General features: G+C 34.6%; 1 protein-coding gene across 11 annotated transcripts in view; it reads right to left on the minus strand.

Annotated features, from left to right (window-relative positions):
* UNC13C (unc-13 homolog C) overlaps window positions 1–17,004 on the minus strand; it is a 171,847-nt gene that overhangs the window by 73,147 nt on the left and 81,696 nt on the right. For all 11 annotated transcript variants that reach the window (XR_014885973.1, XM_085234277.1, XM_085234275.1 and 8 more), the window contains 3 exons: window positions 11,059–11,278; window positions 5,638–5,865; window positions 3,474–3,615 (listed from right to left, as the gene is read on the minus strand). Coding sequence is in view for 10 of the 11 variants with exons in the window: in XM_085234277.1 (XP_085090403.1) it covers window positions 3,474–3,615; window positions 5,638–5,865; window positions 11,059–11,278 (590 nt within the window). In the remaining variant the exon portion in view is untranslated. The remainder of the gene's footprint in view (window positions 1–3,473; window positions 3,616–5,637; window positions 5,866–11,058; window positions 11,279–17,004) is intronic.

Raw genomic sequence — 17,004 nt, forward strand, 5'->3', positions numbered from 1 at the left:
TTATATTAAAAGCTTTTGGAATATACAATTGTAGCTGAGGTGTTAACTTCACGAGAGATCAGAGGAACATGATCCCTGCAGAGTCTGCAAGGCTGTCTGGGGAGGTACTTTTGCTAGCAAACACTGCCAGAGAAAGATTTTGACAATCTGAATCAACTGTTGAAAATAGTTGAGAAAATCATAAGAGTGTAGAAGACTCCATTAAAGTGTTGGGTGCAAGTAAAATATCAATAGATTGAGAGGTCTGTAAAAAGTTGAAAACTATGCAGCCAAAATATTTTTCTCCCCCATAACTGAAAACAAAAATGCAGCTTTTTTTCGTTTGTTTTGTTCAACACAACCAGAAGAAGGTAGAAAGCAGACAGTTGTAGGATTCTTCATTTGTTCTAGGGTTGAAAAAATCACCTATCACTGATACCTTGTTACTCACTAAGATAATAACAAGCTCTTGCTGCCTATAATACATTTATTTAAAGGAGCATCTATAGGTCTATTTACTTTCCTAGCTTGTGTACCAAAAAATGCACATTCCAAGGAAAGATTCTTCTTCTGATAGTCTTTAGTTGGTTGTTTACTGAATTGCATGCAGGTGTACATGTGCTCCCTTTTAATCATAATCTGTAAGTTCTCACACTTAAATCTATCCCATATTTCTGCATCATGGTTGTTTAGCAGAGCTCTATTGAATATGCTGTTAGAAACATTCACTCTGCTAACCATACAATTATGTTAGGATTATGTGTAATTCTACAAGCTTGAATACTGCCCTCACTCTGCTATGATAGAGCAAATGAGCGTTGGGGAGCCAACATTTGTTCAAACTCCTTGTTTTAGCACGCACTGGGAAATTTAAATGAATGTCTTGATATTATGATTAAATATGCAGTGGTAAGATGTTGTGATATGTTTAATCTCTGAATTCAGCATTTAGGAATTATAAGGATGATTAGTGTTCGATTATATTCAGGACTGACAAAGATCACAAGTAAAGCCAATTTTAAGTGAAAATTCCTGAGTCAATGAAATAGTTATACTGATTACTTCAAATTTAAATCTTGTGATTAAATATTTATAGTGTGCTTCATACACTTCAGGTAGTCTCTTAATTGAAATCAAATATATTTAATAAGTCAGAGTGATAACTGTTATAGAAAATGCAAGTATCAAAAATGATTGAAAATGCATATAATTTCAAATCAGTTCAAATGTATATAGTTCAAATTCAGGAGATTTAAGCTGTAGTAGCTTTGTTGTTGTTTTAACATTATTACTAGGGCAGCAGATTATAATTTCTGGGTGGAAAAAAAAATAATTTCAAGTTTCCAGTGATTTTCTGGTAGCTCTGTTTACATACTCGAGAAAATAAATTCAGAATTTCATATAAAGTCTGCTGAGTTGCTCACCCAGCTCTAGATATTACATAATTCATATATTTAAATAAAGAAAGTAATTAATCTTCTGCTTTATATTACAGTCATTCTATGAGATATGATATTTCAACAGCTATTGGAGTCATGAAACTCCCACAAAGAAAACACTGTTGATATACAAGTAATCTGTAAAAAGCTTCTGAGTGTGAATGTGCTCTGAATTAATTTTTCATTTCTAATACTGGCCTTTGAAACTGTGCAAGGAATGGGTATACATTGTTTAACACAGATGGATTTTTCTCTGAGAAGTAAAAGTGGCACCTTGGGTCAGACATCCTTCAAACTCACAAGTGGAATGATGATCTCCCCAACCTAAGGCAAAAGATTTTAGTCAAAAAGCAGAGGAGATAAGATAGTTGTTATGCTACCCGACAACATTGCACCTTCTTGAAGAAAACAAAGTTTTTTTCAAATGCTTTTCATGTTCAGGAACCTGAACATTTTTTGTTCAGATTTTTCCCTCCATGTTTTATATGGACAGAAATAATGAGAACTGAGGTCTTCAGAAAGGGAAGGGAGAAGAAATTAAACAACATTACAGCCTGAAGACAACTACTTTTCATTGTGGTGAGTGGCTATTGTGAAATTGTATTTTGCATATGTTGAGAAACTAGTGGTTCTGAATCCTCACTGGTCAGTGTGCAGGATCCTGAACAGTCCTGTAAGCTGTTTAATAAATTCACAGATGCTTATAAAATGATACATTGCTTTTATAATCACTGGTGCAGGGTTTCATTGGATAAGTAGTACCAAATTAACATCCGGTTTTGAAAAGTACAATAGGTTTCTATAACGTAGGTTATTATTATGTATCACCTGTTTGAGTATATTCTCACTAAGAACACAAATAAGATTGTATTTTATTTAACAAAGACTGGAATTTCATATCATTTCAAAAATTATTATAATTTTATCTTTCCATAATTTACTACTGTGTTTATTCCATAAATTATCTACTGATTTTATATGATAATATTGTTATAGGTGCTTTCAGAGTCAACGAGAACTTCACTGAAAATTTAAACATCTGCCAGAATGAACAGTTCCCTTTCACATAAAATTTTCTAAACAAAATCTAGAGCTTATTTTAGCCTTTCGGAATCCCTGACTGATTTTGAGTAATTAAGAGTAATTAAGTGCACATCAAATACAGTGGCACATAGTAATCGAACTGAGAAAAAAAAATAAATGCTGAAATACTTCTGATACACGCAGAGGAAGAACACTAAGCAAACTGATACTATTATCAGATCAGTACAATTCTCAGTCAGGAATGTGTTGTGCCCTAAAGCAACATTTCAAGGAAAGGAACAATGCAGTACATGCGAATTGGAATTTCCTCTACTGTAACATCCCTTTCTGAAAGAGGTTCTGGGAATGCTGCCAAAATTACAACTGGCATAAAATCATGTTGAAGCCTTAGTCAACATGTTACAGATTGGAACATCTACTTTGTGGTCAGGGTTGAACTTCAGTAATGTGCTGACAACAAACGATACCATTATCAGTTCTGGGGCTGTAGCCAAGGAAAGGAGACAGAAGGATCCTATCAGACTCTTCAGAACTGACCTCTAGACAGCACTCAGCCTTGGAAAGATAACCATTATGAACAACTCAGCCCAGTCTTTGAAGCGTACTAAGTCATGTCAGTGCCCCAGTTTCACCTAGGGTAATCATGATGTTCAATAAAGCCATGTTTTAACTCTCATAGCCAGTGCCTGAGGGCCAGGAATGCATTTACATCTTTTAACACCTAAGGTGAAAGTCTGAATAAGTTGTTATTGAAGTTCCTTATAAAATCTGAAACCAAATAGACACCATCAATAGATTCAATAGATATGAGTTGTACGAATGCTACAGATACACCTGTAAAAACTCCTATGCTCTCCCCATTTAGAGCTAGTTTATTAATGCATGGTACCATGCATATGCACAGAACAGACAACAAATGCTTTCAAATTAAGTAAGTTTTCCACTTGGCAGCATTATATTACCTAAATATAAGATAGAAAAGTAAGAAACAATGTGATGTTCTATACTTACAAATAGAATTTCTCATCCCATACTGGATTCAAGTTTCCAAAAATAGTCTTTGTTCTCCTTTTGGTTTTGCCAACTTGCACAGTAACATATGGGTCACTTGAGCCAGTTTTGTCCTTAGCTTGTAAGCCCTGAGCACAAAGCACTGCAACAAAAGGAGAGATGTACTTTAGCCCTCATAGCCTTTATTGCAAATAAATAAATGAGACAGTGACAGCAGCAACAGGAAACAAAGCCCTCAGAATGAGGGCTGCTGAAACAAAAATTTCTAGGTCATTTTTCCCAGCTTCTGTTCCTCCGGAGATAAATAAGATTTTTCTAACTACTTTGTTGGACTGAATAAAATCTACAAAACTGGTTTGATAGCGAAATAATTTAATAAGTCAGTAGAAAGCACAAAACAAGTATTTTTCTTTCCATGCATAATTCAGATAGTCAAACTTCAGTTTAATCAGCATGGCAACATAATACTGTTGTATAATTTGGTTTCAATACTATGATACCTTGAATCACAAACTTTCTTTTTTAAAATTCAAAATAAGTTCTTTTTTTTCCCCAAATATGAAAAAGATATATAGAAAATTTAAACGTCCAAAATTCCAAAAATCCACACAGTGGATTATGAAACTAGTCATGAGGAATGTGATTGCCATTTCTCTTTCTCACTGGAAAGACAAACTATGATGGTTTTCAGAATATTTTCCATTCTATCATAAACAGGGTGGCAGTTTATTCATTTTTATTTAAGTGTTTATGTTTTTTTCAGCATTTATGCTAATTAATGTTGTATACAGTTAGTGTATATATGAATTTTGTGGCAAGCATAAATCCATATCATTTCCTAGAAAACTCAGGAGAAAGCAGAACTCTCAAAAAGCAACTCATCAAATCCAGAAAGCTGCAGCTAGAACACTTGTGGTTGCTCCTAACATCTGCAGAGGTAGGTTTTATTATTTTGCACATACTGTTTAAAATGTCTCAGCAGAAACATTTAGTAAACATTTTCTGATGTCAATCATTTTGGATAATGAAGCTCCCTCAGTGCACTCAGAAAAATGGATACATAAAAATGGCTGAGTATTCTTACTCAGCACATCATCTCCCTGTGGGAGTTCAGCCATACCTGCTTAGCTCAGTGTTAAGAAAGAACAAAACAAACACACTGTGAGTGGTGAATCACTGAACTGGTTGCCCAGAATCTGCATTCTTTCAAATCTAGTTTGGACAAAGCCCTGAGCAAGCTGTGTAACTTCCAAGTTAGTCCTACTTTTAATAGAGGGTTTGAATATACTGAAGATTACCCTTCTAAAATTACTTCATGTGTTATTCTGTGATTCTGTAATTAGGCGCTGAATCTGCAAAACTAAAACAATAAAGGGCTTTTCTTTTAAAAAGAGATGAACCAAACATTCAACAATGCGAGTTTTGAACCAACAGTAGTAAACTGATATTTACTAAGGAGATAGACAGACTGAAAGCATTTGCATATTTTCTGAGTAACTTGCTAAGATTGCCCTTCATATGCCTGTGTATTCTAATTGCTTGGTTTATAAAGAGCTGTAGAGGACAATCCTGTAATTTTTAACGCTGTGAATATTTGATCATACAAACAATGTATCAAAATATCTTATAAAACCTATTGGGAAAATTACCCTACAGACAGGTCTGAAACATCAGCTACAATCAGAATTGATTTAAACACACATTTTAGCAAGGTTGCTATGCAGCACTGAGAAGTTGCTTGATCCTTAGTCAAGAAATAAAAATGGATGATAAGTCCCTGGATCAGCAGGGTCAGGAATTGTGCACTGCAGCATTTATAGCATGTCAGTCATCATGCACTTGCAACTGGTCAACACTTGGTAAAAATTTTCTCAGGCACAAGAGTTAATGGTGGGAGGCAGAAGAAACTGAATAAAAGCCTTTACTTACCTTACAATCTAGACCAGTGTACTACCTAGAGCAGTGGAATATGAAATAGTTTTGCTAATGGCTGTAACTTAAAACTCTTCCAGGTTTAGATGATACAAGTTCAGACATTTACAGATGTACCATGTATGCCATTTATCATGCAGATCCCATTCTAATTATAATAAATGTTATTCCTGAACAAAGAAAAATAGGAAGGAGAGAACTCTGAAAGCAAACGATTCAGAAGAATATTTACCTGTGATAGTTATTTTTGCTGACCATTTGGATGTCCCATCCAAAACACTTTGCTTTGCTGCTTTTGTATACTGTACAAAATCTTCTTTGGAAATATCAAACATTTCCTGGATCACTTCAAACACCTCTGGTCTGTTTTTCTCCCTGATCTTCATTCTTTCCTTCATAGCACTAATAATGTTCTGTGTCTTATCTTCTGCACCATGTTTGGAACTTTTCTCAGCAGCTCCTAAAAGGAGAAAAAAGGTCAACACATTTCTTAAAATACTGCTCTCTTAGTTCTTTCTCCCATTTAGAGAATACCAAGCTACTTGTAATTATTCTTTGAAATATCTGAAAATTAGCAATTGCCTAAGTTTAACATAAGAAGTTAATACACACCTTCATTCGGTTACACATTGTATGCAGAAATATTTATAGAACCAGTACTATTCAGTACTGATCAATACAGTGAAAACATCAGAATATCTAATGGTTCTTATATGGGGTTAGGCATGCTGATTCTTACAGAAGCATGTACAGAAGTATTCAGTGTCTGGGTCCATTTGCTCTGATCTTGCCTTTGATATTAGCTGAATCATCAGCTAATAACATCACGTGTTTAAAATTTCTTCTTCAAATTGCATGTACTTTTTCCTCTACGTCAGCACAATGCAATATTTTCATTCCTTTCTCCTTTTAGAACAGGATGATACAGGAAACATACTTGTTCCATTATGACAAAAATATTAATAGCAAAAATAATATGTAAAACTGCTAATGTTTCCACTTCATTTTTCAGAGAATTTAAGTTTGACAGTAAGAAGATTAATCTGGACTCCTACTATGCTCTCCAGCAGTGGAAATCTAATAAACAAACAAAAAAAAAACCATCAAACCCACAAAAAACCAGCCATAGCAGATTCAGCTGCTTACTTGACCACTTCGAAATACATCTCATTTGCTGACTGCCTACGCTCATAGAAAGTTTTTCATTCCTTCCTTGTACAGTTTTCATATATATGCTTATATGTAGATACTGTAATTATCATATAAATCCTTTTAACTAAGGCATTCAGAAGCCATTGAAATTAAACATTTAGATTAGTTTGAGACTGGCCTAACTGCCTAAACAGGTCAGCGGTCGTGACTTGACATCCTCACTCCAGATCAGAGTGCAATACACTGTTTCCCTTCTTTTTAAAGCAGCATGAGTGAGCAGAGGTGTGTTTCACAAAGCTCTATGCTAATGGAGGAAATTCTGGCAGCTATTGAAGCCATCCTTCCGTGCCCAGTCTCTAACAGAGTGAATGTGACCTTCAGGTTACTGCTGAATAGATTAAAGGAAATGCTTTTCCAAGAGTTTCAACACTGGGACCATCCAGGGAAGGAATATTGCATCTAATAGAAAAATGAGAATCTGGAAAAAATGAGATGGGGTTAGAGAATTTTATGAAGTCTAGTTTTGCATACTAAGAATTATGTGAATCTCCATTACCCTGCTCTTAACAGCTGCAGGCCAGGGGTAGGATTCAAGGGAGAGATTTGTAGCCTCCTTCCTAGTACGAAGTAGAAAGATACAGATGTATTAATAAATAAAAACAGCAGGGTAGAAGAAAGCAGAGAATCTTCAAACTAAAATCAATATATTTGCAACAATATGTATTGCGTTGCTGCAAAGGCTTGTGTCATGTACAGAGAAACTACATGATAGAACTGTCAGTTTTAAGACAGAACAGCGCTTGCTCATTATGTGTTGATACACTGGTAATTATTCGCATCTTGTCTGCAGTATAACGTAACAGCACATGTTGCTTTCACAACACTAACAAATGTCAAAAACATGGGAACAAAACTTAATGGCAAGCGCTAAATTTTGATATTAAAACTCAGTCAACACAATACTTGAGCTTGTGTGCTATCAAAATTCATGGTCCTTTGGAAAACACTTACTGAGTGACCACCCAGCCAAAGACTATACTACAAGTATGGAACAGAGATTCCATTTCTCAGTAACTTTTTTGTTATTAGTAATTTCAGTATATATATGAGGATGATACAGCATATCAAAGTATGTTATCCAAAGGAGAATAACTTTTACACTATATTAATCTATGGTGGTATGTCAGGTTTATCTATAAAATAATTCCAGAAATGAAATAACAGTAGTCAAGCAATTTGCTGGTTTTGAAGTCCCAGACCAATGACTTCAGATTTTAGTGTTGTATAACAGTATTTCAGTGTTGTACAAGGAGGCCATATTGTTATGGGTTTGATTCATTATTGTTCCCAGGAGATTTCTGGAGAGATTTCTCCTTTGAAATTATAACCCATATCAGAGTCACTTTAAAGCCAAAAGACAGTTCTCCTTGTAAAGCGTCATTTGTCTGTCAGATTAAGTGTTCCCAATCAATGTCTCTGCAATACATATTGTACTGGAGTAACTTGTGTGCTCTTGAAGAAGTGTCAATACTTCTCATCTTGCAGGTGGACATGAGGAAAGAAACTCAGACATTTTACCAGAATAGTATTACAAACAGCTGAAGCATAAGCTGAAACCCCCACCATGCTAAGATGGCTATTCCAATTCTTGATGGAAATCTAAGTCCAGATACAAGAATAATAAATAATACTTTATAATTAATGTCATATTGCCATTTGACCAAAGTAGTACTGAATTTTAGCTCATGTTTTTAGATGCTGCTCCAGAGTATGTGGCAGTGAGCATCATAATCATCATCACTATCGCTATTAGCATCAAGCATTTTTCAAAAAGGTTGTAAAAACATTATCTAGTTAGCATTCTAAACAAAGCTCATGAAAGGTACAAAGGATTATGGCTCCTTTTGAATTGATAGTCAAATTATGACAAAGATATCTTAAACATCTTGCTGTTCATTTACAATTCAGATATTTCAATGCTTTATTCAATCTAGAGGATCTCAGTTCATTTCCTACAATACCAAAAACACTTTTTTTTTTTAATGGCTTTTTTGAGATTCTCACAGCTTGCAATGAGTACTGAATCAACTATCAATACATCTACAGAGTTGGAAAAGATTATTTTTCAGCATAATATCTCAGCAAAATCTTAAATAACTGCAATCTTATAATTTGCTCTCTTTGTTTTCATTGTGTCTGAAGTATCACTTCTCTCTCTTTTTCTAACGTCCTCAGATGTGCTCAAAGAGATATATATAGTAAAGGAGAGTGGCATAAGTTCATAAGATTGAAAAAATGTAGGATGAGATTCCAGATACATATGATATCAAATAGCCAAAAGGCTGTCAAAGTATTTTCCATAGCCAGTAAATCTCAAGACATCCTGAAAATCTGTTGGTCTAATTCACTTGAATAAAAAACAAAACAAACAAACAAAAAACAAAACGATGTTCAAGTGGTAGAATAGAATAGCTTAGTTGGAAGTGACCTTCAAAGATCATGCAGTCCAACTACCTGACCAGTTCAAGGCTAATCAAAAGTTGAATCATATTATCCAAATGCCTCTTGAACACTGACACGCATGGAACTTCAATCAAGTCACGCGGAAACCTGTTCCACAGTTTTACCATTCTCACAATAGATAAATGTTTCCTTATATCCAATCTACGTCCTCTGCTGCAGCTTTGTGACATTCTCATGTCTACTGTTATGGGTTTCCAGGGAAAAGATACCAGCACCTCCCTCTCTGCTTCCTTTCTCAGGACTAAACAAATGCAGTATTTTTCTCCAGATTAAAAAAAATGAAATATCCTCAGCCTTTTATAAGGGACGAGGAGATTCAGGACACTGAAAAATTAAGAATTAATACAAAAAACCCCTAAATACTACCATGAGATTAAATACCAGATGGAGAACTATCTAGTAATTTTATGTCAAGAGATGATATTTGGAAACTGTGACAAGTCATTCCTGAAAGATGAAGGAAATCAACATTTTCTATTTTCTCTTCCAGTCCTTTAAAAAGCATAGATATAACATCATGAACCATGGACACATTCTGTATGGCAACTGTGTATTCTCACAGAAAATCTTACTGATTTTAGAGACAGTTAAAATCAAATTGGAATATGCTTCAAAATGCAAGTTTTAAGTTATAGTAAAATAAATAAATAAATCAGCGTATCTTTCAATTTCTACCAAGTCATTTACTGCAACAGCTTTTATATCCTATGTTGCTGACAGCTAGCAACATTTTTATTTTGTGCAGTATTGATCAGACTAATTAAGACAATATAACTTACACTGCACAATAAGGTAACTAGCCCCTTCCACTTTAGGGACTAATACAAACACAGCAAAATTAAAATCAATTCTGATTTAATATTGCAGTTACGGTTAGAAAGGTGCATCTTGTTGAATAAGAGAACTGTAATGAACATAGCACTGATTTTTTTAAACCTAATTTAAAACAAGATATTGATCTTACAGAGCTTGTGATGGTAATTTTTTCTATGGCGTATATTACCAGTTGCTACACATTAAAAAAAAAAAAAAAAAAACAAAAACAAAAAACAAATCAATTAACCAGACAAAAAAAGCCCACAGACAAAAAAACTCCACAAGTTTGGGGGCCAATATGTCCTGGTGATTATGGAATTATGATGATGATTCTAAAAGCATCCACAATGACAAGATGCTCAAGAACTATTCTGTACTGATGTGAAGACCAGGATTCTTTAGGTGTGACAATTTTTTTTTTGTCTGTAGTTTGTCTTCTAGAGGTTTACTCTTTTAAAACTAAATTGTTCACTGTTTCCAGACTTATTACCACAAAAATCTAGCAATTATTTTTTAAAACAAATGTGTGGTAACTCAGAATCAGCTCCTGTACCCTTGAAAAACACAAAGTAAAAAATGACCAAATTGGAGGTCATGTGAACACAAATACAAAAGGTATTACACTGTAATCTTATTGACTTGCTTATAGTTTCCCAATCTGTAGAGACTGGAGAAAAAGATTTTAAAAAGGAGGCTATTTTATCTTAATTCTAGTCCCAAAGGAGTTCCTGTATTATGGTTTGGTGAGAAAAAGATCTGATTTACTCATATTTTTGTGCTTATATTACTGAAAGCACATTACTATGACTACAGTGAATATCACACTAGTGTTTCCTCTGTCTTTGCTCTGACATTTCTTGTATTCTGAGTCAAAACAAGGAGTTCATGCAATGAATTCCTCTGGATGTTGCCATTTGCAATGCAAAGTAGATAACATACTGATGCTACAGAATATTATTTTGTTACTGACCAGCAATATTCAATACATTCCAAGGACAAAAATAACATTCACAGTTTCTGGCTAGATCCTAAGCCACTGAAAATCAACATGCCTTCACTAGTATCTGATGATTTGGCCCTTCACTTCAAGAAATATCTGATCATACAGACAAAATAACAGTGTCCAGTACTGCAAAGTGTTAGCTATCCACAAAATACTCACTCTGCAAACAGTCAGCATTTAGGAGGTCTTGGCACTTTTCATGACATTTAACACCACATTCTGTGCATCTCATTCCTTGCCTGGCTATGCCCCATAGTAGACCTTCACATTCATAACAATATGTAGGAGTTGTTGCTGTCCAAACTTCAAAGTTATGAGGTGTAGTTGATGATATTGGGTAGATCAAGGCCTGCAATGTCTTCTTGAAAACATGTATTTTCTGTTGAGTGAGAAAAATATATCAGGACTTGAGCTGAAGTGCTGCCTCATGCAAGTGAACTGAAGTTAAACTGTATGTTGTTAAGTATATGTTATTACATTTACAATGTCATATACATTGAAGTATGAACTTATTTCTGAAATACTAATTTTCTCATTTTATGCTTCTATTATAGTTACTGACACTTTTTACCTAGTAAACTAGAATGGTTCATACTCTTAAAAATATACACCCATTTTTTGGACTTCTTTTTTGGCTTAGCAGCCACGTTCAGTTCTAGCAGGAGAACAGTCAGTTATTTGCTGATTAGAATTATAAACAATCTAAATCAGCTCCACAGTGCTCAATGAGCTGAAAACTGGCAAAAAAAAAAAAAAAAAAAAAGGAAAAAAAGGAAAAAAATAGTCACTGAGAAACAGTGGTCTGATTTACTTGTTCAAGGTTTTCCAGCCACACGGATCCACCACTTTTTTTTCTTTCAAATCCAATTGATTTGTTGAAGATGAGAAAAAACTCAGCAGTACGTAGGTAGAAATTGGACTCCACACACAAATATGACTGGTTCTTTTTTTCATTAAATGTACAGGTGCCTGCTACTTTAGAAGCTCTAGACCTGTTAATTGTCTCTTTTAGAAAAAGAGGCTGTACAAGATATTTCAGAAAATCTGTTCTGCCATCACTTCATCTTGTGCAGATGTAACCCAAGGCAGCCATATGCTGGTTGCACGGCTGTAGCAAACTGGGGAAAAGCACTTCAGAATGTCTATTATTTGTCACTGTGCTTTATCTCTACTTCTACAGTACTGATAACACGTATAAAAAAGGGAAGGCTAGATTAGAATACCAGTTCAGAGGAATTAACATACTCAAAAGCTTGAGCTTAAGAAACAACAAATAGCTTTACTGTGGAGCTAGAGAAACAGAAAAATAATTTAAAGTAGAGCCAATGAAGTGCAACAATTATTCTGTGAACTGTGTATTTCTTCCATAAGAAGTGTTGTAGCCGCAGTTGTTTTCAATCGATTATACTCCGTTAAGTGGCTTGTTAACACTCATAATTTTAACATTTCCTCAGCTGTGAGAAGTGCATTTCAAGTACAAGATATCATTCTCTCTAGTAGTATGTTGATATGTTCTTGCACTTAATTCTTCTATTTATGTTGCTACACCTCCCCTCAAATGTGGGAAAATGTGCTAAAAATAACTTATAAAAATAAAAATATATCTGCATAATATTGCACATTCATAGCCATGAAACAATAAATTTACTGACTTGCAATCATAAATCAGAACTTCATAGGTTCAAGCACTAGAAGTAATAAAAACATGTTGTTAAGTAGCTTATGCTACAAGAGCTCTGATTGACACTGCTAGTTACATACTAATAACAGCTTCTATCCTGTGATGTCAGACATTTCATTGGTCTTAGCATCTGAGAACACTGTAAAACTAGGAAGAGATGAATATATAGCAGGAATGACCAAAAGCTGCATTTTATCTTTAGCCTTTCCTAAAACATCAGCCTCAGAAAGCAAGCAAAGTCCACTTTGGTTCAGTTCGAAACACACTCTCAGGGTCTGGGGTAGCCATCTTACTTCTTTGTATACATATCCACCCCCAGCTCCCATGGAGACTGTGGAGACCAAAAAGAAAACTTCAAAAATGACCCAAAGTTAATTTATGCCACTTGCTGAGGAATTGTGTTTTTTACGAATCAGAAGCCATCACGTCTTTGAAGATTCACACGTAGATCAATCTTACCACCTGAACTCTGGTAGTATCAGAATAAATCTTATGTTTTCACCCTGTTAACTTCACTGATTTTTTCACAAAATATAAATCATTTTGGAGCTTTCCCAGCAACATTCATCTGCTTCTGAAAGGGCAGCAGGTAATGCAATAGCACAGCTCAACAGCTGAACCAGCCTTGAAATAAACATCTGAAGGTAAATGATGTTTTCAGCTGAAAGACACGATCTTTAGATGAGCTTTGCTGCTGAACATGATCGTTCCCTTTCTAATTGATATATTGTTAATAAAACAAAGTACGGTTGTAAAGGCAAATTCTATTTATATTTTTGTCCAGAGGCTTTCTTTCCTAATACTCTGTTCTATTTTAAAGTATGTACCGTGTGCATGCACTGAACTTTAAGCATGGTAACAGCACAGTTAGCATTTAGGAGGATTCTCTATGTATCTGCTTATCTTTCCAAGTGATGTTTATTTTTCTTGTATTTTACTTCAGATGATTTATCAATGTCACCCAACATATTATTTTAACAAAATTGTTGCTCCATCTCTTTTCTCAGCAAAGTAATTAAATGGATGCTGAACAGTAAACATATGCTTCAGTTTCACTGAAGTTAATACTTTGACAGTGCTTAAAAGGCCTTTGGATCAGTGCTTGAAAACACAAACTCACTGTGTCAAGACTGAGTGTCAAGACACTCACTGATGTTACATTAGAAGGATAGTGGTGTAGGGTGGCAAAGCTCAGTATTTATCCTCATCTATTAATATTTTAAGTAAGTGACACTGGATCTTTTTAAAATAAATAATAAAAAAAAACATTAGTTCCAATAATTCCCATACTGAAGGCATTTTGATAATGATTTTCACCAGCCAAACAACCTGTTTTTATTAGTGTCACTAACATTTCCTCTGGAAAAGGTTGAAAAGTAAAAACAAACAAACAGACAAACAAAAAAACCCCAAAAACAAAAAACAAACAGAAAAGCCATAATCAGAAGTATACCTTGCCTGAAGAGAGCTTTCCTCCTTAAAGTTAAACAGTGGATGCTGCTTTATGTGGTTTCATGGACATTATCTGAAGAGTTGTTTTATCCCTGAAAGTATCTTTTTGTTTCTGTATCTTGCTCTACTTTGTTTTGATCGGGCCTTAGGGCACTGAGTTCTGCTGCCTATTTGCAGACTAAGCAGAAAAATATTACTTTTCACCCGCTTTAAATGTTGAAGTCAGTTTTATCTGTACCATTATGTCTACTGTAGAACAAGCACTTCAGTATGTTTAGGATAGCATAATTCTGATTCCTCTTATTCACCTCTTCTCTGAGGTAACCTTTTATATTTTCCTTCCTTAACATTTATGTTTCTAAATTATATTTGTGGTCTGTTTCTCCACTAATGTTTTAGATTAAAGATTTCTTAAGAAATTTCTATTTCTGAATCAATTTTTCATGTGGACTGGCTCAGACTGAGATTAAAGGAGTATAATCGCATAAAGACAAATTCAGTGTATTTTTCCCTTTCAGTTTCTCCTCGATCACAGTACATTACTTTTTCCTGATTGACAATAAGCAGTGGAGAAATCTTTGCACTGAGCTGTCCCCTGAGATTTTGTTCTTTTTTTCTTTTTTTCTCCTGAACAGTACATCTTAATTCAGAATCTACAAGTGTGGCTGTATTACTCTTTCTGTATTTGCTAACAATTTATACTAGCTCCATTAATTTACACTTTCAGTCCCCTAGCATCTAAATGTGACAGCTTTTGCATGAGGGCTGACATGTATGTGAGTAGTTGAACCTGAACTTATTACAAAAAGCTAGTAATATTTGTGAATGATATTTGCTTGCTTTGTAGACATTATTTAGTAAAATATATGAAATATCTTAGGGTCTTTCCACTGAACTCAGGTATTTTTGTGTCAGCTACAACGTGGCTGGAAAAAGTTTTCTTCTGAGCTGATTCCTTGACATAAATCTATTCTCTACAATTTTCCCTCTGCTTCACACTGCTTAAGATCCCATAGTTGTTTGTTCTACCAACCTTTCTTGCTATTTTGAGATCACAGAACAAAATAAATAATGTTTCTACTGAAAAATCATTTCAAACAACAGCTGCTTCCTCTCTCATCAATCGACCCCTGAGCATCAGCAAATTAAATGATGACCATATAAGCATAAAAGTTTCACAACAAATCAGGGAAGACTGATGGATGTGCTTGCCCTTGCACTATGTGTTTCAGTCTGCTTTTTCATTCTCCTATGGACATTAACAGCAATAAAAGAAAAATTAAGCACTTCATTTTTTTTCAGTGCTGAGTATGTTCTAGAAGATTCTATATGCACAGGGATTCTGAGGAACACAAAAGAAGCCTTTGTTCCTTCAAATTAGTAACTTCTCTTCTTAAGCATGATGGGCTCAGTCATATAAATTTGCTAGCATCACAATCAAAAAATTCCCAAAATAAATATAATCTGTCTTGTTTTTGTTCTAAATAATTCTCTTCTGCAAAATCTAAGTAAAGTAAAAATTGGATAACAACAACACTCAGGTTTTACTAGCTATGAGAATGATTTTTTTTCAAAAGGTTATCCTGGTAAGCTCTTATATGAAATATAATCTTTGTCTAGGGTAACATTTGTTATTGAAAAGAATTACATTAACAAAAGTCAAAGAATGTCTCAGTCATCCATAAGGACTTAAAAAAGCCTGCACAGAGACATTGTAGAGTCATCTCAGTCTTATTGATGGTGTGATCTCTTTAGATGTTAATAGCAGGCAGGTAAAAAGGATGGTGAAACTGGACACCCTAAAATTAAGAATTTCACCAAATAACTATTTTGTGAAACAAAGGTTTTTTGCACATTTTTGACTGTCACGGATGCATGTCAGCAGAAGCAAGCCTTGGAAGTAATTCAGCCGCAACTATGGGGCAGATTGCAGTATAGGGTTTACAGTAACATTCAAAAACAAGTCTGGGTCAAAGAGCTGAGGTTGTAAAAACAATAGACTGTTGTCCCACACTTCTTAGCAGAAGGTGACATAGAAAGCCCCATGTTTCATTCTCAATGTAAGGTTTTCATTTCAGAAGTTTTTCTACTCTGTTTTTCCCCCCATTTTTTAATACTTTCATGCTTTCTGCTAGCTCTGTGGCAATGAAAAAGTAACATGTTATTTAAGGATAGCTTTATTTTTCTGTTTTACACCTACAAATTTCTATGTTAAGAGAAACAGTGAATAACTGTTACAGGTATATTTTCACTGTATCATTCAGAATTGCATAGGTCTTCTCTTAGCCTTCTCCTCTCCATGTAGAACAGACCTCATTTGTTTGTTCTTTTCTAGCATGTGATTACATCTGCATTTTTTATGTCTTGATTATACTTTTTGTGATTCTTAGCATTGTGTTTTGAGCTATGCAATGGGCCTGTGCAGCAGCATAATGAATCCCAGGATATTCCTGTTCATTTCTATCAATTCTTAACATTCTATTTGTCTTTTTGACTTGCCTTTGGTACTAAATTATCTTTTCAGACAAGTATCTCTAACCACAACAAGATATATTTTTTTTTATGGCGCTGATAGTAGTAATAGACAAACTGCATGATTACAGCTAATTACATTTCTTTCCTCATGTGTTACTTTTCAAGTAGAGACAACAAATTCTATAGCCTCACCATTTAACGTTCTGAATTTTCCATGCAATTCTTTGCATTTAGTTTCAGTTTTGAGGATCAGAATTTCTAAATGCGAAGCACTCTGAACAGCGGTTAGAGAGGGAAATGCAAATAGCACAGCACATGGGTGCACTTGCAGAAGACAATGACAATCAGGTTCTGTCACAGTGGAGCAGATAGTAAATAGAAAAGTTCAGTTGAAAAGAACCTTCAAAGTCCAACCTTCCCAACCTCTTTAGGGCTATCTAAACATTAAAGCATGTTATTGAGATCATAATTTATTCAAATGAATTTTGAACACTGGC

Source organism: Meleagris gallopavo, chromosome 12, assembly GCF_905368555.1.
Source record: "Meleagris gallopavo chromosome 12, MGAL_WU_HG_1.1, whole genome shotgun sequence".
NCBI classification, from domain to species: Eukaryota; Metazoa; Chordata; class Aves; order Galliformes; family Phasianidae; genus Meleagris; species Meleagris gallopavo.